The following is a 22,340-nucleotide window of genomic DNA, read 5'->3' on the forward strand; positions in this document are numbered from 1 at the left end:
GGCATCCGCCAAGACGCCAGACTCACATGCAAAGGAGGCAGCTTCCGCGATGCAAGGGCGGGTGCGCCGTGGGACCCAGCGATGCACGACTCCATTCGCGCCTTCGATACGACCTCGCCCAGGGGGGACACGAGGGGCAGATGCGGCAGAGTGCCAAGAAGTCGAGCTCGATCGCTGTACATAAGGATCGGGACCCCGACGGGCAACCGCTGCGATGATCTTTTCTCTCTGCTTGGGACGCCGATCCAGAGGAAGAGCCTTGTGACCGCATTCTCACACGCCTCTGCGCGCCTTCAATTGGGACTTTTTTGACTCGTGACGCGCCGCGCCTCGTGTCTTTCAAGATGAAGATTCCTTCTCTCTTCCTCTCCGCCGCTGGCGCCGTCTCGGCACTCACCATTGCCGAGATCAACGGCAACAAGTTCCTGTCCCCGTACAAGGACCAGACCGTGACCAACGTCACCGGTTTGGTGCTTGCCAAGGGTCCCAGCGGCATCTGGATCCGTTCTACCGAGCCTGACGACGACGATGCCACTTCCGAGGCCGTCTACGTCTACGGCAGCTCTGTCGGAACCAACCTCACGGTTGGTGATATTGTTACTCTGGACGGCAAGGTGGCGGAGTACAGGTATGTAGCTCGCCTGGGCGGCTGCTCTCTCACACGTTCTCAGCTCACAACCCTGACAGGTCTGCCACCAACTACATCTACTTGACCGAGATCAGCTCTCCCAAGAACGTCGTCGTCGTGTCCAAGGGCAACGAGGTCACCCCGCTTGTCATCGGCGTTGACACCCTCAACCCTCCCACCGAGCAGTACACCAGCCTCGACGGCGGCGACATCTACGGCGTGCCCAACGCCGTCGCCAACATCTCCACCGAGAACCCTGTTCTGGACCCCAAGTCCTACGGCTTCGACTTCTGGGAGAGCTTGAGCGGCGAGCTCGTGACCGTGAAGAACCCCGTCGCAGTCACCCGCCCCAACCAGTATGGCGACACCTGGGTTGTTGGCGACTGGCCTGCCACCGGCCGCAACGAGCACGGCGGCATTACCATGACTGCCAAGGACTCCAACCCCGAGGCCATCGTCATCGGTTCCCCTCTCGACGGCACCAGCAACCCCGAGTCCAAGATGGGCGACCAGCTCACCGAGATCACCGGTGTTGTCACCTACGCCTTCGGCTTCTACCGCATCCTCCCCCTGACCGCCATCACCTTCGTCAGCGAGGCCGCCAACAACGCCCCGGCCACGACCCTCACCAGCAGCGGCGACTGCAGAGGCATCACCATCGGCGCCTACAACGTCGAGAACCTCGCCCCTACCTCCGCCCACCTCCCCTCCATCGCTGCCCACATCGCCGATTACATGAAGACCCCCGACCTGATCTTCGTTCAGGAGATTCAGGACAACACCGGCCCCACCAACGACGGTGTCGTCTCCTCCAACGTCACCCTCTCTACCCTGACCGCCGCCATCGAGAGCCACACCAACGGCACCGTCTACGACTTCGTCACTATCGACCCCGTCGACGGCCAGGACGGCGGCCAGCCCGGCGGCAACATCCGCGTCGCCTACCTCTACAGGCCCGACGTCGTCGAGCTGTGGAAGCCCAACGCCGGCGGCAGCACCGACGCCAACGAGGTCCTGGCCGGCCCCACGCTCAAGTACAATCCCGGCCGCATCGAGCCCGCCAGCAGCGCGTGGAGCGCGAGCCGCAAGCCCCTCGCCGCTGAGTGGCGCGCCATCAACGGTCCCCAGAACAAGACCTTCTTCACCGTCAACGTTCACTGGGCGTCCAAGGGCGGATCCTCCTCTCTGCACGGCGACCCCCGTCCTCCCAACAACGGCGGCGTCGACGAGCGCATCGAGCAGGCTGAAGTCACCGGCGTATGTTTCCTTATCACCCTAGAGATATTTCAAGCAAGACTAACAAAGACCCAGGCCTTCATCGCCCAGATCCTCGCCGAGGACCCCAACGCCCGCATCATCTCCAGCGGCGACTTCAACGAGTTCACCTTCGTCGAGCCCCTGACCACCTTCGCCTCCAAGTCCGGCCTGCTCGACCTCGACGAGGTCGTCGGCATCCCCGTCAACGAGCGTTACACCTACGTCTACGACATGAACGCCCAGCAGCTCGACCACATGTTCGTCAGCCCCGCGCTCTCCAAGGCGAACCAGACGCACTACGAGCACATCCACGTCAACTCCTGGGAGTTGTACGACAACCTTGTTAGTGACCACGACCCCTCTGTCGCGCAGTTCAACGTCTGCGGGTGCTAGAGTGTGGGAATGGCTTGAGGAAGGGACGAAAAGTATATGAGGATAATGTAGTAATGTTTGGACATTTGTGCTGTATCATCTTATAACACGTGCTGTATATACTTTTGACCTATAAATGATGGACTCCGCTGTCAATGACTAGGGTATGTGAAAGAGATAGCCTATGTTTCCTGTGCCAGAGCGGCTGCTTTCCCTGTGATTGTACACCTCTCTGCTTTACTCTCGTGTAGCCGTCGTCGTCGTCGTCGTTGTCGTCGTAGCTATTACTATTATATCTACTTTATCATTATCCTCCCGGATAGCAAAACTCTTTGCACGATTTAGCCACGTAGTCAAGCTCCTGTCAAACGAGGTTCAGCAACTCACTCGATCGTCAAGTCGATGGTTGGTTGCTTGTTATGGTATGGGCTTGGACTCTGGCTACGATGCTAAAGGCGTTACTGTGGTAAAGTATGCTACGAACGTCATTTGATTCATCCAGGAACAATCTCGGATGTAGTTATTCAAATGTCATACAAAACATAAGAATTGACCACCATTATAGATTTACGCACTGAAAGATCATCTTATCCGCCTATCAGCCAATGCATACGTCCCCCCATTTCGCCTTGGCTACAAATGGAGGATATGCCCAAAATTCGGAGATGGCTGTATGCCTTTGTGATATTTTTGGGTCATTCTTCCTGAGAGGAGAGATTGTGAATAGCTCCTCGAGCGGAAGGAGATGCTGCTCTGTACCATGCACAACGTCAAGCAACAAGTCCCATGCCATGTCCAGTCCGTCTCCGGGGTAACCCAACATGGCATCCAAGCCCTTCCTTAAGCTTTCCATCTCCTTCGAAGAGATAGCCCGTCTGTTCCGCTCCTGGAAACTCGTGTATGACCTGAGGACCGGCCACACACGTGAGAAAATCTCTGCCCAGGTGTCATCAGAATCGTGTCGACGGCCTTGGAGAGTGTCAGGGTGAAGCTGAAGTTGATCGTGCAGGAATTGCGAGATTTGAACGTGTCCCGTAGGCTCAACATCTGTTCGTGCTTCACGTTGCCATATTTTAAATCTTTGCAGAAGACTTCGATACCCTTTTGATAATGTCTTTAAGTTGTGTCCTAGGAGTGACCGGAGCATATCGTATGACTCAAACTCCACGGGCAACATGAATCTGTGCATCGCTGGAACGGAAGAACGAATCCAATGGAGCAAATCTTCTCGGAAAAATGAGAATTCCCAAGATAATTGTGCCCAGTTAAAGAGAGTCACACTGGAGAGGAGGGCTTGAGTCCAGATCCAGCTGGCATACGCGAGAAACGTATTGTGTTTCAAGTCGACCTGCCAATCATCTTTTTCAGAAATTGTTGCAGTGCGCTTCGAAGGCCTCACTCGCTTCTCCTGCTCACCTGGTATTCTTGGTAAGCCTTCAAAATGACATGGAGATCTCTGACTATAGCCGCAGTAAGAGTAAGTCACCTACCAATACGGACGTCAGATAGGCAAATGTAGAGTTCTTTGTCCCCTGAACTTGTCCTTGTTGTTGTAGGCTCCATTGCCATGTCTCCTGGTGACTCAGCCAAGCCCCCAGTGGCTACATAAGCTGCGTGCAGTATCTTAATGTTCTCGCAGACATTCTTCACAGAAAACCAAAACCAAGAGTCAAGCCAACGTTCTGAGGCCGTGTTTGACATTATCATATTCCATGCTGATATCATCAAGATACATTCCTTGCTTAGGGAGCTGGCTAGGTGATTGGCGAAGTTGAGTTTCGGTGGATCACATATGCCCACGTAGGTATACTTGGTTGAGTTTGCTATGGGTCGAAGGATCAACAGGTGATTGGGGAGGCTGGCAACGACGAAGACCCTATCGCCTTTCTGCGCCCAATTTGAAGCTGCCAAACGTTTCTCTCTTTCTTTTAACGGAATGAACGGCGCAAAGTGGACGCCACTGATCACCCCGGGAGGGCCGCTCGCCGCCGACAGGTAACAATCGTCCAGGGCATACGGCGAGAAACCTTGCAGAAGAAGCCAACCATCACGATGGAATCGTACGTGGTTATTGATTTGGGGTGGCATTGCTATGACAGCTTGATCGCGTCCCAGGGGCTCGAACTCCTGGAGCTTTGGGTTGGGGGCTTCCAAGTCGACGTAGACTCTAGAAGTTGTCAGTTCAAGGATGGGTGGCCGAGGTGATGTCGCCCAATCTATTGTCCATGAGGGAGCTTCCTGCAAAGAGGCTGGCTCGCACATTGCGAAAATACGCCACAGACTCTCGGTATTTTCCTTGAGGATGAAGGCTGTGAGACCGGCGAAAACTTGGCCACGACTCAAAGAGTAGTCGGGAACCAGCCCAGGCTCCCGCGTCCCAGTCAAAAGACCGAGTAAAGCGAAGACCTTGTCCCTAGAATCTGTCGCCTGGCAGCTTGTTGTTTTGATCATGAGCTCGTAAAGCTCATGAACCCCTCTGACTTTGGGCTGGACCGCAAGTTGAAGCCAAGGATGAGAGCTTGCCAATAGCTCGTAGTTGCAATGTACTGGTACCAATGCAGAGTTATTGAAGTAATGTGGAGGTCTGACAAAGTCTTCCCACTTGGCCCCTCTCGATCCGTAGAGAACCCATGCGCATCGGGCAGAGGCAACTTCTTGTACGACCCACATTCTGGTGAAGTAGGACAGTTTTGTCATATCTTCCCTTAGCTCGATGCTGTTTCCTTTCGCTGCGTATGTCCACGGAGCGGTAACCTGTGGCTCGGGATCTGTTGGATCTTCACCGAGATAAATGAGAACCCTCTTGGCCATTGCATAAATGTTTCGCATGATGCCGACCTGATGAGATCTCTCGTTGTTGTTGTCTTGGTTGATACAGACAGCATCTAGCCAAAGGTCTCTGCTGTGGTGAACGTAACGAAGCCGTCGAAGGGCGTTGGCACAGTTGTTCGTGATGGCGAGAATGTCATACCGTTTTCCCACGTATAATCTCTTTGACCTAGATGCGTCTCCATTTTCGCCAGCCCACGTGTATGAGACCGCCTCGTATTCCGGTTTGAACTGCAAATCGACGGTGCGTAGCTCGCAACGAAGCGGATCATGGTAGGAGCCAGGGAGCAGGCTGAGCAAGCGGATTCTGCGCGCAGACAGAGGCTCGTATAAGGACATCTGCGTCTCTTTAGGCACACCGTCGTTTATATTCAGCAGTTTCGTCCTCTCGCCTGCTTGCTTCCCAACGTTGTCATTAGGGATGGGGGCCGTCTCCGTCAAGCCGCCTGTTGCGGACGTTTCCTGCACATACGGGAGGGATGATGGCCAACAGAGGCTGAATTCGGCTCGTGATGATGTCTCGAGAGCGTTTCCGACGGTGTTCTCCAACGTCTCGTTTTCATCGATCATTCCAATTTCTCCGCAGTTGAAGCACGTTGGAGCTTCTAGATCGTCTAGGAATTGAACATCTGGTCGACGGCATGTTGAAGCGTGCCAGTTGATCATGTCGACTGGTGTCGTCCGGCCTCAGACTATGCCCTTCTATTCTTTCACCGTCAAGAGTCGATCAACAGGCAGAAGAAGAGCTGGTGTGGACAGGAGTAGAATATTGATGGTGGACGTTCGTGTCAGACGAGGCTACACATGCTCCGACGTGGCTATGCCTTGTTTGTCTGGATACCTACAGCCAAAGGATCCAATCATCATTCACTAAACCCACTGCATTGCTCATTGGTAGAGGATTCCACCTAGCAAGCAACGCAATTAAAACCAAGGGCTCATGTGACCAGCATCTTTCGTCTGCATAGTCGCTTGTATCGAAAATGTTGCCCAACTAGTAGCTACGTCGATATGCCTGCCGTCTTAACGACAGGTTCATGTATTGGTGCGAAAAACAACAAACTGGTACATCAGAGATCAAATCCTTATTTAGACTGAGGAGCACCGAGTATATCAAGCCTAAGAAACGTTTCATCCCTTTTGTCGCTGAACAGACCCTCCGTAAACGGGAACGACGAAGCTCGAATCCCAATTGTTACGGTGTTTCAGGCGGTTTACCTGCAGCAATCCCAGAAGAAGCTTCGTGGATTGTCGCAACCTCTCTACAATTGAAGCATGACGGCGCTCCGATATCGTCAAGGAACGTCGCATCCAACCGGCGGCAGGCAAAATTGTGCCAGTTGGTCATGGTCATCTTGACTTTAAGGCGAGTAAAGTAGAAGTAGAGTCTGGGGAGATGTTGAGTGAGATTCGGTATGGGGTGGACCGGATGAGGTCGAGAGACTAAAACTACTGGAAAATCGTCGAAAGCATCTCACATCAGGCTGTGCGATTACCACACGAGTGGATGCTTGTCTTCATGACAAGATATCCAATCATCGTGGTTGACTCCGCCTCAGTGTTGTCTATTGGTAGATGAATGCCCTTGGCAATGCATATGAGCGGCCACGTACAAGCCCGCTGTAATCTGCAGCCTGATCTATCGGCAACAAATGCCTTTTCAGCTATTCACGTTGTCGTGCAGCGAGAGGACCTAATCTCCTGTGTTTGCGGCTATGTTTCCTGCGTCCTGTGTAGTTGATAGCTTCTGTTAAAGACGGTAGTAGAAGTAATGATGATGATAAAAAGAGCGGCGACGACGACAGCAGCGACGACAGCAAGGTCGAGTATGTTACCATACCTAGCAAAAGTAGCCGCTGAGGCACAGGAAAAATAGGCGGTCTCCGTGCAGGGAGATCAGAATGATGCCAAACCCACGCCTACTTCCCAAGCAGCCTAGTAGTAGATGGGGTTTGAATACAGATTTCATTTCGTCGCCTCAATCGACTTAGGAGCGCCGAGGATATCAAGCCTAAGAAAACTCCATCCCTTCATCCATGCTTTTACGACTGCTTCTCTAAAATACAACTCTCCTCTCCTATTCGCTTTAAGCAAAACCAAAGCCCTGCGCATTCTCCAATGCCATCGAAAGCCTCTCTCTCAGGACCTCCTTGTCTTTGTACTCGGGCAGCAATAATGTGCCGTAACATGTGTACGCTGTGGGCAAATGTCCGCCCTCGCCCTCTTCCTCGCCGTTCCTTTGCACGACAAATTGCAAATTCTTCATGCCTCCCACCGGGACACGGTCCGATGCCGTGACGAACTCCAGTAGCTTCCTCTTCATCTTCTCATCATAGCGCTTAACGATCGACCAAAAGTCGCGGACGCTGCGGTGGCTGTTGTCCCAGCCGACATATCTAGCGTAACGGCGTAGCTCGCTAACGTCGATCTCCTGGACACCCTCAACAAGAGACTGGAGGAGTGACGGTGTCAACAATTGCAGTGCCTTCGGGTGTAGGCAAGCGCGGAAGCCACGCTCAAACGCCTTGTATTGTGGGCGAACAGAGACGTCTGTGAGGTATCTGATGTAGTCGCTCACGTAGGCGTTTCTGTTTTTGTTAGTGACCAGAGGGGCGTCCTCTGGGTTTTCACTTGTGAGTGATTTCCTCGCGGTTGCGTCAAACTGTGGCCAGCTGCTAGCCTTAGCGTCCATCTCTCGTGACACGGGCTGTCCAAACATGGACACCGAGAACTCGTAGGTGCGTGCGAAGATGTCCTCAACGGCTCCGTTGCTTTCGTCCCACTCCAACAGAGTTGTAAGGCCCATGGCAAGGTCTGGCCAACCGTCCGCGATGTGATACAACTCGTCGACGGGTTCGCCCAGAAGCTTGCGGTAAAGAACCTTGGGAAACGTGATTGGCAGCGTCAGGCCGTTATATACGGCCAGTGACATGAGCAGGCCAAGGATCTCGAACTTCCAGACAGGTACGATAGAGCCAGGGACGAACCAGGCCATACGCGTTCGCTCGTCGACCGTGAAGGCGCCGTAGTCCGGGTTGAGACACTCGGCTACTGCAAGTCTGAAGAATTCCTGCTGGACTCCACCAGAATCAAAGCCTTCCTCACCACCTTCCTCACCAAGATGAATCTTCAATGGTCTGTGAAGCTCTCGATCCTCGCGTTGCCACAACTGATCGAATGCGTCTCTGATGACATGCTTTCGGCTGATCTCGAGAATCAGGTACTTTGAAGACGCCGTCTTGAGAAGATCTTGCAAGACCAATTTATGGTGAGGGTTGGTGATGAGACCGCCAGGCGCAACTATCGCCTTCATCCTCGTCTGAAGAGAACTTGATTCTTCGTAGCTTCGGCTCATCTTTGAGAAGTTAATTGATCGGAAGTAAGAAACAAGCGTCGATGGGTCGAAGATAAAGGGAAAGTCCAAGAGGTGCTTCTTTTGTCTGTGGGATGTATGGGAGAGCCAGGCAACCGGCATGTTGATTGAGTCCAGCCTATCGGCGAAATAATCCACTCGAAAGTGGGCGTCTCCAATTAGAAGGGACTGTCGTTTTTGATCTGTCAAAAGTTAGCTGTGATGTTCAAGTCGCTGGGGCATACACCGCTTACACATGGCCGCAATGAGCGACAAGGCTCCGCCAAAGGAGCCATCGCAAGAGATTTCCGGCTTGCCATCCCACTCCTGGAGCAGCACGGTCTTGGCCCAGTCCAAGAGCAGGGTAGAGACCCTGGTTTCATGTCCAGCTCGTTCAAGCTGTTCCAACTCGGGGTTCGATGCCAAGTCTCCGTTGAGAGAATCCAACTGCGTGAGGAGAGGCCGCAGAGCATCCAGCTCCTGCTCATCGTCATCAATGTCATCATCTTGGGCAACCATTTCTGCGAAACATTTGCGAGCGGAGATCGCCGCGAACAATCGTCTTGCTAGCCTCAGAGCAAGGTCATTTGAGAAGGCATCATCGTAAAGAAGGCAGAGCCAAGCAGGCTGTCGTGCCAGAGCACCACTCCCAGCCAGAGTGAGGCCGTTGGACCGGATACGTGACATATCAAAGAGTGTCCTTGAATCGGTGATCAACGGAGCTGCCGCAACCAGAGCATGCAAGCAGATTGACAAAAGCTGGCCCGCCTCCACGTTGGCAAGTGATCGCTCGCGACGAAAGACTCTTGTGGTAGGAGAACGAAGCGACTGAAGCGATTTTGGCGCGCCAAAGAGACTACCAGCGGCCAGCCACAAGCTGTGGAAGACTAGACTGGGAGCGACACGGGTAAGTCGCAACATGCAGTACCAGATAGTGTGAGAGTCCAGAAGTTCATCGTCCTTGACAAAGGATGAGACGAGGCTTTGCGGGTCGCTGAGGATGTTGAACAGGGTCTGCTCGATGAATAACTTCCACTGCCTCCGCAGTCGCTTTGGGTAGTTACCCCGAGATGTCCGTTTCCTTTGCATCTTTGGCCGATCCTTGAGTCCAGAGTATGTGCTGGTGATCTTGGCAGGATCCAGAAGGTGTAATTCTGAGGTGCCGTCGTCTTGCAGAATATCGCATAACAGGTCGACAACCTCCACATTCAACGACGTCAAGGATTGCGGGAGCAGACTGTCAGCCATCGACATCTCGACAGGCTCTTCGATCTTCTTGCAGTCGTCGGCAGGGGCCTCAGCACCAACTGGCTCGGTTTGCGGAGGACTTCCAGACTCGGCTTTTGGTGCCTCAGAGGGAGCCTCTCCGTTGGTCAAAGCCGGTTTAGATATTGACTCTGGTTCCTGAACAATCATGACCGGTCGGTTTTGTGATGGGACGTTGTCGAAGAACGATGGTGTTGACGGAATCTCCGGGATAGCGTAAGGGTTGATGTGCGATGCTTTTGGCGGCCTAGGCGGCTTCTCATGTTGACTACCATTTACCCTGGGAGACATTAGGCCCGAGGTGACATCCTCCGAATACGATGTCGTCGGGTATGGTTCGATAGACAGTTTCCTTTTCGGTTTTGAGTTGGCACGCACTCTCGCACTCGAGCTCCTCTTAGGTTTGCCTGGTCGCGAGTTGGGCATGGTTGGGTTCGAAGCATGGAGCTTCTCGGAGGCCTGCTCTAAGGCAGCGTCTGGCCCTTGTTCCACCGTTGGCTCCGGCAAGTCGTTCTGATCCTTCGTATCGGCGTATATCACTGGCGATATCGCCTGAATCGGTGTCGATTGTCCCGACGGCTTTTGAGATCTGAAAAGCTCCTCCCTGCCAGGACTGGGCGCAGCGTCGGCCTCGAGAGCCGCAACCTTCTGGGACATGGCGTCCAGACCGGCTGGAGTGAGCCATTCCAGCATTTTGAAAGCAACGCTACCGAACACGTTGGCGGCGAAAGAGCGGTAGTCTTTACTGATGGGTCGCTCGGTGACCTTGACGGGCATTTGAGCGGTGCCAGTGGAGGAGTCGAAATGCGACCGTTCATTGTGGGCAGATCCCGGACGACTGTTTCCCTCGGCATCCGTGGAAGCCTTGTTGGAGTTGCTGCATTCGCCGTTCACGCGAACAGCAGAGCCTGACTTCCGGCGGCGGGGTTCCTTCGGGGTAGAGGGCCGTTTCGAGAATGGATCGGTAAACGCGGGGGCGGCGGGGTTTGGTGAGAATATCAGCGAGTTGACGGCGGCTGGTGGCTCCTTGGACGGCTTGAGGTTTGGGCACAGTCCTGTTTCTGGGTTGTCCTGGCTCGCCAAGTAGACAGCTAATGTCCGCGCACTGGTGGTGTTGTATCGTCTGATGGGGGCCTTGCCAGCGAGGCGCTTGCGACAGGAGAAGCAGGTGGATGTCGTACACGTCTTGGAGTCGCAGCCGTATCGCAGCTGGAGGATGTATCTGTAAAGGACCCAGTCAGCGCGTGTACCAAAGGAGGGCCGCAGCAACAAGTTTGGCGGCTTACATCTCGACGAGGATCTGGAAGTTGTGCCGTCGACTGGCACGGTGGATGGCGTAGACGCGCTTGGGGTTCTCGATGTTCTGGACCATGTCCTTCAGTTCGGGGGGCGCATCGGGAGGCAAGCGCGCAAATGGCGCGTCCTCCCACAGACCGGCAAGGACATCGGCATCGAAGTTGTTGTCGGGCTTTGGCATCGTTTTCGGGGTTGGAGGATGAGGTGTGCGAACCAAAGGCAGAGAAATATCCCTTCTTCTGGGCCTCCTGTTGCAGGGTGAGGGTGACCCCGACGACGATGACGGCGGCGACGGCGACGAGCCTCTTGACACTGTAGTAGAGACTTTGGATGGATTATGACGAGTATAACTTAAGTATCTGTATGGCGCTAATGTCCACGCACTCGTGGAGTTGGATCGGGGCCTGTAGAAAAGGAAAGGATTAAGTGGTTGTGATGTTATGGGGAGAAGCAGCTGTCTCTGCCGACAAGCTGCGTCTGTATTCGTAAGGTAAGCCAGCGAGACTCTCCTTTGTACACCCCATGGGTTGGGTGTAGAGGCCTCTCCACTATCCTGGTACCCAGCGCCGATGACTGCTGACCCTCCTCATCCGAAAGTCAGCAAAGCGTGCCACCGGATAGTGAAATGCTGTGCTTACGAAAGCATAACCCAAAAGTCAAGAACAACGGAGTTAGGAGAAAGAAAAGAAGAGGAGAAAGGAAGTAAAAAATTGGCAGGCCGAGGATTATGAGAACGAGGTTGCTACATCTGTATGTGGTCATCCGCAGGTTTCAACAATGTTCTTGTACGGAGATAGCATTCCGTTGGCAAACAGCGAGGAAAAAGAAACGTAATCAAGAGGAGTGCAAAGGTAATTACTAAAGAGGCGACTTGTTTCGCATCTAATTAGTTCCATTTCTTCTACCTACATGCGGTTTGCATTTGCATTTGTTGAGTCTTACCTCATATTCGGGAGAAAAGCAGCTGGACATCAGCCTTCAAAGATCCAGTGGCTCCACTGCAGAAACAGCACGCACCCGGCGAGAAAGACCCCCGCTCTCCAGGGTCCATGGTCAACTGCCAGGACGGGACGCGCTAGAGTTCAAGCCTTCCCAGTGGCCAGACTCCTCAGATCAACCCAAGCCAGGGCTCTGGGCTGAGTGACGTGCCTGAACTATCACTGCCCTCCAAACCCCCGCGCTAACCCACTAAAGCCCTGGAGAATTTTCCCTTTTAAATTCATTTTCCCCTCCGTTGCCTCCGACACCCATCACCCTTGGTCGCCCAATATTTTGCCTGGACTTCTTTTCTTGCGCGCACTCTGCAAAATCACATTTGCGTGCGCTTTCTCCCTATTGCTAAGAGCCGATCAAAGAGTCGAGAACCGATTTCAATCACCAGAAGAAAGAGACCACTTTACCTGCACGCGACAACTTCACTATGGAGGTGGCGAGCGTTGATGTCGCTGCCCTTGGTGCCTCTCCTCCTAATGGAGGGGCTACCGCAGCTTCGCACCCCTACACCTGCAACACCTGCGCCGTTGCCTACCGAAACATCGATCTCCAGAGAGGCCACATGAAGAGCGACTGGCAGTAAGTTGTCCTCATATTCCCGGCTGCTTTGCTTCGCTTGTTGTTGCCGTTTTCTGTTTTCTCATCACCCCGCTATGACGCCTAGACCAACTGACATCATCCTTGCAGTCGCTACAACCTCAAGCGCCGAGTTGCCTCCCTTCCTCCCATCGCCTCCGAGATCTTCAATGAGAAGGTCCTTCAGGCCCGCGCTGCGCAGAGCGCCGAGGCCGAGAAGGCCATGTTCGAGCGCACTTGCGAGGCCTGCCAAAAGTCCTACTCCAGCGAGAATGCCTTCCAGAACCATCTCACCAGCCAGAAGCACAAGGTCCGCGTCGCTGCCATCGCCCGTCGCAAGGGCCCCATTGCCGACGATGCCAGCTCCGTCATGAGCTCCACCTTCTCCCTTGGCGAGCCCATCGCTGTCGAGAAGGAGTTGGATTCCGAGGCCGAGGAGGAATTCACTGCCGTTGTCGAGGGCCTGAAGAAGGCCAACATCGATGAGGCAAAGGACGAGCGCCCCTCTCCCGTCAAGCGCCCTTCGAACCCTCACCTGTCGGCTCAGGGCCAGCATGCTGGCGAGGACGTCAACATGAACCGCGACTCCGAGTCCGCCACCCCTGTTCCGTCTAAGCAGGAGATCGCCTGGTCTATCAAGTCCTGTCTCTTCTGCAACTACGAGTCGCCGTCCGTTCCCCTCAACGCTAACCACATGGAGCGCTTCCACGACATGTTCATCCCCGAGAAGCAGTACCTGGTCGACCTCGAGGGTCTGCTGCAGCACCTCCAGGAGCGCGTCCACGAGGGCCACCAGTGCTTGTACTGCTTCAAGACCAAGAAGACGGCATTCGCTGTTCAGACCCACATGCGCGACAAGGGTCACTGCAAGATTCCCTACGACACAGAGGAGGTCCAGCTGGATATTGGCGATTTCTACGATTTCCGAAGCACCTACTCTGATGATGGCGATTCAGACGATGAAGAGGAGGCGGACCAGAACGGTGGAGCGAAGCTGGGCCTGAAGCGCCCCACTAAGCTGGTTGGTGAGGACGGCGAGGAGGTTGAGGACGGAGCCGACGAGGGCTGGGAGACGGACAGCGACGCTTCATCGCTCGACTCTGAAGACCTCACTGCCTTTACCGCAGATGGCAAGTACGACCAGTTCGAGCGCTTGGATAAGCACCCTCACCACTCCCGCGAGGATCCCCGAGCTCATCACCAGGTGGACGGCTGGCACTCTCACGCACACAAGCACACCCGTGCTGTGTTCTACGACGACTACGAGCTGCACCTCCCATCTGGCAAGTCAGTTGGCCACCGCGCCCACAACCGCTACTTCCGCCAGAACCTGAACAACTACCCCACTCCCGAGGAGCGTGCTGAGCGTGAGCGCCTGGCGATCGAGGCTGGCTCCGGCGACGAGATGGATGTCGACGGCCAGGAGGTGGCGAACACTGGCAACCCCAAGTCTCGCAACGCCCGCGCGATTGCTCGCAGAGATGCTGCGGGCATGACTGGTGTCTCGGACCACGCGAAGCGTGTCGCCAAGGAGGAGGCTACCAGAGGACGGAGCGCCGCCACCCGCTACGAGAAGAGAAGAGACTACAAGGTCAGCGAGAAGAACAACAACCAGAAGAACTTCTACTACCGCTACCAGGCCGGTGGTTAGACGACTCGCAGTTGGTTTGGAGGGCGTTGGACGGGTTGTTTTCTTGCTTTCTGGGATTTGCCGAGCCAACATGGGAGTTGGCATGCATGATGAGGCTTTGATTAACCATGCATAACGAAGGTAGACAAAATAGAGGCCATTGAAGCCGAAAGTATCGTCTCTTGTGAAATGCGCATGTGTGATGGCCCAAAATGAGGGAATATGCAAGTATTGAAACGTCAAAATTGCGTACATGCATAATTTTAGAAGTGAACCTAGTAACTCCCATCATAACTTTCATCCGTCCATTGTCCTCATTGTTCTCATCTTAATCAGAAAATCCAAATTTTCATATTCAAAAGCCATGAGGTCAGTCGCAGGAGCGCGGCGCCTCGCATCCAGGCCCGCCACGCAAAATTTGCAGAGACGCCGAGTTATCGAAGACAGGCCTCCCACCAGCGCTCCCGCCCGGCCTACACGGTTTCGCCAAGATCAGCCCTCCTATCGCAGTGCAGATAACGATGTGAGACGGCACCGGGGGTTTAATGAAGATGCTGCGAGGTCGCGCTTCCAGGGCGCGCGCGATGGACCACCGACTCGCATGAACCGTCCGGACCCTAGAAGTAGCCGGGATGGCGTGCGAGATGAGCGGCGACGGCAAGACGTTGGAAGCCGGCAGAGGGTGCCATCGAATACTCTTGAAGTCCCTGAAAACTTTTTGTCCCAAGAGGAGCTGGACAAAATCAGCAAACCCGAAGACATCTGGGAATCAAACACAATGTACTACGTGCCACCGCCCCGCGCACCTCCAAAACCACAACCGAAACCGACGAGGCCCCAACGAAAGAAGCTATCCGCAACGCCGTCATCCGACGATGTCAGGTCAGCCATCCTCGGCTTCCCCCCAAAAGACGCCGCCACCCCTCCACCCACTCCTACCGCAGACACCCCCACGGAGAGCGGCACAATCACCGCCACCAGCAGACTCTCCGCCGCCCTCGCAGACGCAACCTCCTTCTTCCGCCAACCCCCGGCCTCCTTCCTCTACTCGGCCCAATTCTGGAAGCAGCACCCGATCAACACCACCACCCCGGAACTCTGCATCATCGGCGCCTCCAACTGCGGCAAGTCCTCCTTCGTCAACGCCCTCACCGGCGTCGCCGAGCTCGCCAAGGAAAGCTGGAAGCCCGGCAAGACGGTGATGATGAACGCCTACGGCGTCGGCAAACCCCCCACGCACTCGCGCAAAGTGACCCCCGATGAGAAGACCGCCAACGCCGCGCGGCAGCACGGGCTCGTCCTCGTCGACACGCCGGGGTACGGCCACGCCAGCCGCCGCGAGTGGGGCGAGCAGATCACGCAGTACGTCAACAAGCGCACGATGCTGCGCGGCGCGGTGCTGCTCCTCTCGGCGGAGAAGAAGGTCGGCGCGCAGGACGAGGCGGTCATGGGCCTGCTGGCGGCGAGCGGGCGGCCTGTGGTGGTGGTGTTCACGAAGCTTGACAAGGTCAGCGGCGCGGGGCGCGGGCGGGAGAGGAAGAAGGACGGGGGCATCATGCGGCGGTTCGCGGAGGTGGAGCGGTGCTTTGGGAGGTTGGGGGCCGGGTTGTGGGTGCCGAGGGTGTATCTTACCGCGGCCAAGATGGAGAGGGTGAAGGACGGGAGGACGTTTGCGGTGAACGCGGCGGGTATGGCGGGGGTGAGGATGGAGATTTTGGAGATGCTTGGGTTGAGGCAGGCTGTTGCGCCGGCGAAGGTCAAGAAGAAGAAGGCGGCGGTGGAAAAGAAGGAAGCGGTTCAGGAGGAGGAGAAGCGGGTTGCGGAGCCTGGAAAAGCAATGGAGAGTGATCCCAGGGCGTGGTCTGGGAAGACCATCTCTTTCGAAGAGCTGGAGAAGAAGTTTGGAGACTGGAGCTCATGAGCTAGTATGTCTGTACGATAGTGTGTGGGAACCCAGATGGATTAGATACCCTCTAGAAGACATGCAACTCACTGTTTGAACCCGAGCGATGGGGCCTTTATCATGTATACGACACGTTGGCAAATGGCTGTGTGTGGCAAGGAGCAAATCGTGAAGCATATTGTACGAGCTCCTTCATGTGGGTATTCTAGCTAATTAAGACACCGTGGATCATCCTTCCTTCGAAACCCGTCCAGAACTCCGCCCATTGCAGAAAGAAAGTCAAGTGAGTGACTTATATAATACAGTCTTGTGGCCCATCAAGCCTTCTCAGCCTCCTTTTCTTGCCCCGTTGTAGCAGCGGTAGCCGCCGTGGCCACCGTCGCTGCTGATGCAGTCGAACGCGCCGTTCCCGGCCTACTAAGCGTTCTACGGATCTTCTTCGCATTCTTCGACTCGAACAGACTCTTGACCCTCCGCAAGCGAGCCCACCGCTCCTTGTCCTTTGCGTCTCGTGACTTTTCGTCATCTTCGCCCGCTGGTTCCGTAGCCGCACTGGGAGAGTCGTATGGTCCGCCCGGGGTCGTGGGTGCGCCGCCACCTTTACGAACAGGTGTGGATGGTACTGACGCGCCTCTGTTGTGCCAAGACTTATTCTTTGGGCGGTCGTCGAGAGCTCCACGTAGATAGGCGTCGTTCTTAAGCACCTGCGCTAAGCACTTCCACGCCGCCATGTCCGACTCGGATCCCGGCTTAGCAGTGCTGAGGCGTTGTGCGACCGGGTTCTTCCAGGGGCAGAAAAAGCGATGCTCCCTGATGGGATCGAGGTGGTCCATTGGTGCGGGGACGAGGACCTCGCCTTCGGCATTCACCTCCTTGCTCTTGAACATCCACAGGCCGAGTCTTCGCAGGCACGTGTGACACGAGGCGGAGTTTGGTACAGCACCAATACGAGGGTTTGTCAGACCTTGCCAGCCTGTCATAGCAAGGGCGAGAGCGACCTTGTTGGGCCGTTTTGGGTCTGGCGAGTCTTTGGCGGGCGGCGGATTTGTGAAGAAATCCTCTGGCAGTTGAGCAAGAACACTGTCGATGTTCAAGCCCTCAGGAAGTCTCAGGTTGAACTCATACGGCAAGAACGATTTTCTGGCGCAGAGCTCTTCGTATCTTTGTCGCAAGGCCTCCATGCTCAACTTGGCGTTCGTGAGAGACAATCGCAGCAATGAATCTTAAAAAATCAGCCAAAGAGCCCAACCCGGCATCTGTAAAGACTTACCGTCGCATCCCCGTCTCCTCCAAAGACACTGATCAAGATGTGCCGTGACAATCAAGTCGGAGTACTTCTCCACCAAGGCTTCCTCTGCTTTACCAATCAGTTTAAATACCAGAGTTCAGCAAGGGATACCGTGGACCTACCAACGTCGGAAGCGACCAGTACGGGCACTTCTTTGCCGTCGACCTCACGCTTGTTAAGCTTGACGACGAGCTCCTTGTTGCAGAGCGAACAGCGCACGCGATCCTTTCCCTGACATACCCAGCCCCTCTTCGCCCATTCGATCTCGTTGACCCTGTCTGGCTTTGGCGTCCAGTCCGTAATCTCTTGGAAGCTCGCTAGCCTCTTTAGAAGTTCGTTTCGATCGGTCGGGGCGTATTTTGACGAGACCTGGACGACTGTCTCCTTGGAGTTGGGCGTCCACTTTTTCAGAACGACATTCGATACCTTTGTCGCGGCAACGCCGGTTGTGGTGTTCTTGATGGTGGCCCTCTCCGTCAGAGCCTGCAGGCGCCGGCGCTTCAGCAGGATATCCTCTTCTATCGACAGGGGCATCTTGGCGTTTGAATCCGTATTCGTGTTCGTCGTGTTCGATGTGCCCGCGGTCGAGGCTGGCAGGGACGTCGTCGAAGGGCGAGGAGATTCGGCCGGTAGGCTGGAAAAGTCATCGCTGGACTTGGTCGACGTCGAGGACCTGCCCATCCCCTGGATCAAGGCATTGAACTTTCGTTTGGTAGCGTTCATCTTGAGTCAGTGGTTCGATGAGACAGCGGCTGCCGCGTTTACGTCGGTTCCAGGTTTGGTTACAGAATCGGACGGATGATGACGAGATGGATGAAGTCGACCGCAGAACAATCCAGCTTGCGAGAAGGACGGTTCCGACTCTCTAGTGTTCGAACGAAGGCTAAGTCGTCATCTGCGTAGTGTTGCACTATGAAACGGGCCCCAAGAATAGGACGGTGCTTTGTCGCTAGTCGCAGAGGTAGCCGCCCACATTGAAAGTCAACAAACGGCTGTTGCTGATCGGGCAATGAGCTTGCACCCCTGTCGCGTGGCACGCTAAGGAGGGGAGCAACCAACAGGCAACTGGACGTTCTGGACCAATGAGGTCCTACGTGCATAAATTCATGTATCGAGGTTCACGATAAGATAAGAACATCTTTCGGATGAAAAAAAAAAGTCGCGGGGCAGGGATGAGGGACTGGGATAAGGAAGCCGCAAAATTTTTGGAGCGCCGACTCGCCGACATCCACAGAAATTTTCCCAGGTGAAGACCGCCGCCGTCAGTTCTATCCCTCACCGAGGAACTTGCTACGCGACAGACTCAATTGCTTTTTTGGGGGGCGACGCCACACCACCAAACCTCCCACGAACCTGACGCACATGTCAGCCTCTGGTCCTCCCTCTTGGCTTTTCTCAAATAATTCTTCCAAAGCCTCTGCGACTACCCCCGTTACCGCGACACCGCAAACCCAAGACAAGATGGTCAAGAAGGAGAAGAAGGGTAGCAAGGCCGCCGCTGCGCCCGCCAAGCAGTCACCCCCCGACCAATTGATGGACCTCGTCGACGCCTTCCTCTCCGACAACGCCTTCACCTCCGCCCACCAGGCTTTCCAGAAGCAGCGCTCCAAGAGCGGATGGAAGCCCTCCAAGAAGCAGGCTGCTAGCCCCAGCCTGGTCGCCGTCTTCCAGTCCTGGCAGTCCACCGTCAAGGCTCCCGCGGCCAAGGAGGACGACAGCAGCGATTCCAGCTCCAGCTCCGATAGCAGCGACGAGGAGGATGTTGACATGGCTGACGCCGGCGCCGAGAGCGACAGCTCCAGCTCCAGCTCCAGCAGCTCCAGCAGCTCGAGCTCTAGCAGTGACTCGAGCAGCGAGGACAGCGAGAGCGAGAACGAAAAGCCCGCGCCCAAGAAGGTGCTGAAGCGCAAGGCTCCTGAGTCCGACAGCGACAGCAGCAGCAGCGAGAGCAGCAGCGATAGCGACTCTAGCAGCTCCGACGACTCCAGCTCCGAAGACGAGGCCCCCAAGGCCAAGAAGCAAAAGACAAAAGCTTCCAGCAGCTCCTCTTCTGACTCCGATTCTTCTTCCTCCAGCTCCAGCGAGGAGTCTTCTTCTGACGAATCTTCCGATTCGGACTCTTCCGACTCCGACTCTGACTCCGACGGCTCTACGGCCGCCAAGGTGCCCCTCCCCGAATCCGACTCCGACTCTTCCTCTTCCGAGTCTGAGTCTGAGTCCGAAGACGACAAGAAGGTGAAGAAGAACAAGAAGGCAGACAAGACGAAGGAAGCGGACTCGGCCTCCAACTCGTCCGTGACTCTGGATAAGACCTCGCCCGAAGTTAACAGCGCCGCCGACCCTCCTCTGCCTCCCGACCCCGTCGTCTTCCGCGCGCAGAACAACCGCGGCAAGAACGCCAACGGCAAGAAGGTCCCCAACAAGCCCTTCTCTCGTATCCCCGACGTGGTCCACATCGACCCCCGCTTCGCCAGCAACGAGTACGTTCCCAACGACTACTCCAACCGCGCCCACGAGGACCTCATCGTCACCAAGGGCAAGGGCTTCACCAAGGAGAAGAACAAGAAGAAGCGCGGCAGCTACCGCGGCGGCATGATTGACATCACCAGCAAGAAGGGCGTCAAGTTTGACTTTTAAGTCTGCTAGCGGCCCAGCGTTTACATCTGCTCTTTTGGCCCTGGAGTTTTGGAATCCCCCAAAATAACGTTTTCGGTTCATTGTTGCGAAGAGATGGGGTATTGAAGGGCGTGTGGTCGGTATGATTTAGCAGTTTCAATGTTAGCATTGCACTTCCGGACAAGAAGTTGCTCTTTTCTACTAAGAAGACGAAAGAGCTTAGCACGCGGAATAATCATGAATAGAGCCGGCGTCGACTTTCGCTGGCGATGCTGTGTAAATAGAATAAAAGTTCTGACCCATTTCTCTACTTTTTTCAGTCCCCTCTTGCAACTGATGTCTATCTTCAGCTGCAACTGGAAAGGATTAGTCAAAGGACGCTCGAGAGAACAGCCAGCTTCTCATGATATCTCGCAGCCATCCGCAGAAGCTTGTTTGATTCTCATCTTGTCATCGTCATACCCCTGCGGACGAGGGACCGAGTCCCAAAGACAGAATGCCAGTGCAAGGTCGGTAAGGGAGCTAGCCTTCTAAAGACGACATGGTTTTCATCTACTATAACGAATACTTCTATCCTATCATTCGCTATTATCGTTATCAACATTTCTACTTCTCAGAAAAACATACTTAAATAAATGAAAGCTTTTAAAGCAACAAGTGTTAGGTATGTGAAAGATACAGCGGCATAAACGCAGGAAAATCAGGTGGTCTAGCCCGCCGCCTCCAAGAGCTTTTAAGCAGCCTTACGTCCTTACTTTCCCCAACGGAGTAAGCGTCTACCACTCGCCATTTGTTCCTAACAGAAATACAAAGTAATTCAATTGCTAATCAGAATCCATTGAGAGCCCGGGTGCCTCCCTCCACTCCATGCAGTGCCACAACGTACCCAAAGCATCTTAAATACCTATTGCCAAAAACACATCACGGCATATTTGCTCTACTGCTTCGCGAACAAGACTTTCCCGTCTTTGAGAAAGTTCCTCCATTTTGCTTCCAAACATTGAGAGAGTACCTCCTTGGTGTTCCTGCCATCGGCCTGGTCGATGCACATTTGCGCCTCTCCTCGCTATTGACGCACTACCCACCATTGACCTGGGATGCTCAAATTTGTCTCATCAATAGACCGTTTGGAAAAGTGTGAGACTTTTATTTCCATTTATCCAACAACAACTCGCAATGTTTGTCGGTTTCCGCCCTGACAATCCAAACGAGCCTTTTCGAGGAGCCACCAGAGAATCAATAGAAGGCTTTCAATATATTCGACAAGCCACTTGTTTCTCCTGACGAGTTTCCGGGCAATGCTGAAGAAGTCAATGGGAGCGGAGATCACCTTCTGTGTTGGTCCAAGGACATTGGGTTCAGGAGAATGTATGCCATGCCATTCGCATCTCGTTGTGAGATTCACACCCCAGGAAAATTAGGGGGCTTCCATTCATATTGAGGACTTATTGTAGCGTATGAGAGTGCCTCCCTGGCCAAATCATCTGCTTGGTTCGCATCTGTAGCAAAATCCTATTTCAGCAGCTTTTCGATGGGATTCATCTCACATCGTCCGGATCCCTTCTTCTCCCCCCCCCTGCCAATAATACCTCCGATTCGTAACAATCTCGAATTGAGGCTAGACAAGAAAGAGCTATCCAATCTGTTGCGTCCGCCGCCATACCTGAGAACTCGATGGAAGGGGCTGAGAGAAGAATGATAAATGCTTGGATTTCTGGGATATTGAGCGACGGGCTTCCGGTTTGCCGTTACGATCACAGTACTCTACCTAACTACTCATCTCAGTTAGCAGCCGCAAGACAAAGTGAAAGTATCCGCTATCAACAGCAGTCCGTTGGCCAGAAACCTCTGCAGACCCAAATTCAGAAACTTGGGCTTCGTACTGATTGAGATACTGAAAGATACTGGCGAGGCCGTCTTCTGCTCCTGTGAGGTAATGCTGTCACCGTCGGCATCTCAGCACGTACATTAAAATTTACTGTGACCAGGATCTCAAGAACCTCGAACCATTACTTGAAGCATTTCTCATCGATGAGGTCATAGAAGAGATCTCGGCTGGGTTCAGGCGCTGTTGTTGGCTTAGCTTTCATGAGAGTGTGCATTGAGCCATCGAACACAAGGAAGAAGCCTTCGACTGGATCGCAGGCGCGGTACCGCAATTTGGTATTGCAGGTCTTCAAAGCCACCGTTTGAAACCGGCCCATGGCCTCAGAGGAATCTTCAGGGGTCAGTTTACAAAGCTACTCGCCCGAGGCAAAACTGTCCGAGGCAAAACTGTGCCGAATCCAGGAGCCGAGTAAATTCAGAGTCGCTGGGATTGACTCTCAGACCTGA

The 22,340-nt window shown here is 54.5% G+C and overlaps 7 protein-coding genes across 7 annotated transcripts; 4 read left to right on the forward strand and 3 right to left on the reverse strand.

The window, feature by feature from the left end:
* Positions 1–344: 344 nt before the first annotated feature.
* On the forward strand, positions 345–2,278 carry GCG54_00002691 (uncharacterized protein; the record flags this gene model as incomplete). Its single annotated transcript, XM_045402775.1, has 3 exons — positions 345–628; positions 688–1,885; positions 1,940–2,278. The coding sequence occupies 3 exons, from the start codon at positions 345–347 to the stop codon at positions 2,276–2,278; spliced, it is 1,821 nt and encodes a 606-aa protein (XP_045269393.1).
* A 2,069-nt stretch (positions 2,279–4,347) lies between these two features.
* On the reverse strand, positions 4,348–5,752 carry GCG54_00002692 (Heterokaryon incompatibility protein 6; the record flags this gene model as incomplete). The annotated part of the gene is made up of 2 exons (XM_045402776.1): positions 4,348–4,384; positions 4,518–5,752. 2 exons carry the CDS (start codon positions 5,750–5,752, stop codon positions 4,348–4,350), a joined length of 1,272 nt encoding a protein of 423 aa, XP_045269394.1.
* Positions 5,753–7,172: 1,420 nt separating this feature from the next.
* Positions 7,173–11,181, reverse strand: GCG54_00002693 (putative E3 ubiquitin-protein ligase HECTD2; the record flags this gene model as incomplete). The annotated part of the gene is made up of 3 exons (XM_045402777.1): positions 7,173–8,641; positions 8,693–10,926; positions 10,991–11,181. 3 exons carry the CDS (start codon positions 11,179–11,181, stop codon positions 7,173–7,175), a joined length of 3,894 nt encoding a protein of 1,297 aa, XP_045269395.1.
* Positions 11,182–12,420: 1,239 nt separating this feature from the next.
* On the forward strand, positions 12,421–14,220 carry GCG54_00002694 (Cytoplasmic 60S subunit biogenesis factor REI1-like; the record flags this gene model as incomplete). Its single annotated transcript, XM_045402778.1, has 2 exons — positions 12,421–12,572; positions 12,681–14,220. 2 exons carry the CDS (start codon positions 12,421–12,423, stop codon positions 14,218–14,220), a joined length of 1,692 nt encoding a protein of 563 aa, XP_045269396.1.
* A 757-nt stretch (positions 14,221–14,977) lies between these two features.
* Positions 14,978–16,120, forward strand: GCG54_00002695 (putative GTP-binding protein EngB; the record flags this gene model as incomplete). The annotated part of the gene is made up of 1 exon (XM_045402779.1): positions 14,978–16,120. The coding sequence occupies one exon, from the start codon at positions 14,978–14,980 to the stop codon at positions 16,118–16,120; it is 1,143 nt and encodes a 380-aa protein (XP_045269397.1).
* A 299-nt stretch (positions 16,121–16,419) lies between these two features.
* GCG54_00002696 (uncharacterized protein) lies at positions 16,420–18,113 on the reverse strand (the record flags this gene model as incomplete). Its single annotated transcript, XM_045402780.1, has 3 exons — positions 16,420–17,324; positions 17,373–17,459; positions 17,513–18,113. 3 exons carry the CDS (start codon positions 18,111–18,113, stop codon positions 16,420–16,422), a joined length of 1,593 nt encoding a protein of 530 aa, XP_045269398.1.
* Positions 18,114–18,851: 738 nt separating this feature from the next.
* GCG54_00002697 (LisH domain-containing protein) lies at positions 18,852–20,027 on the forward strand (the record flags this gene model as incomplete). Its single annotated transcript, XM_045402781.1, has 1 exon — positions 18,852–20,027. The coding sequence occupies one exon, from the start codon at positions 18,852–18,854 to the stop codon at positions 20,025–20,027; it is 1,176 nt and encodes a 391-aa protein (XP_045269399.1).
* Positions 20,028–22,340: the final 2,313 nt, after the last annotated feature.

The sequence above is a fragment of the Colletotrichum gloeosporioides genome, assembly GCF_011800055.1.
Source record: "Colletotrichum gloeosporioides strain Lc1 chromosome Unknown consensus_13, whole genome shotgun sequence".
Classification (NCBI taxonomy): domain Eukaryota; kingdom Fungi; phylum Ascomycota; class Sordariomycetes; order Glomerellales; family Glomerellaceae; genus Colletotrichum; species Colletotrichum gloeosporioides.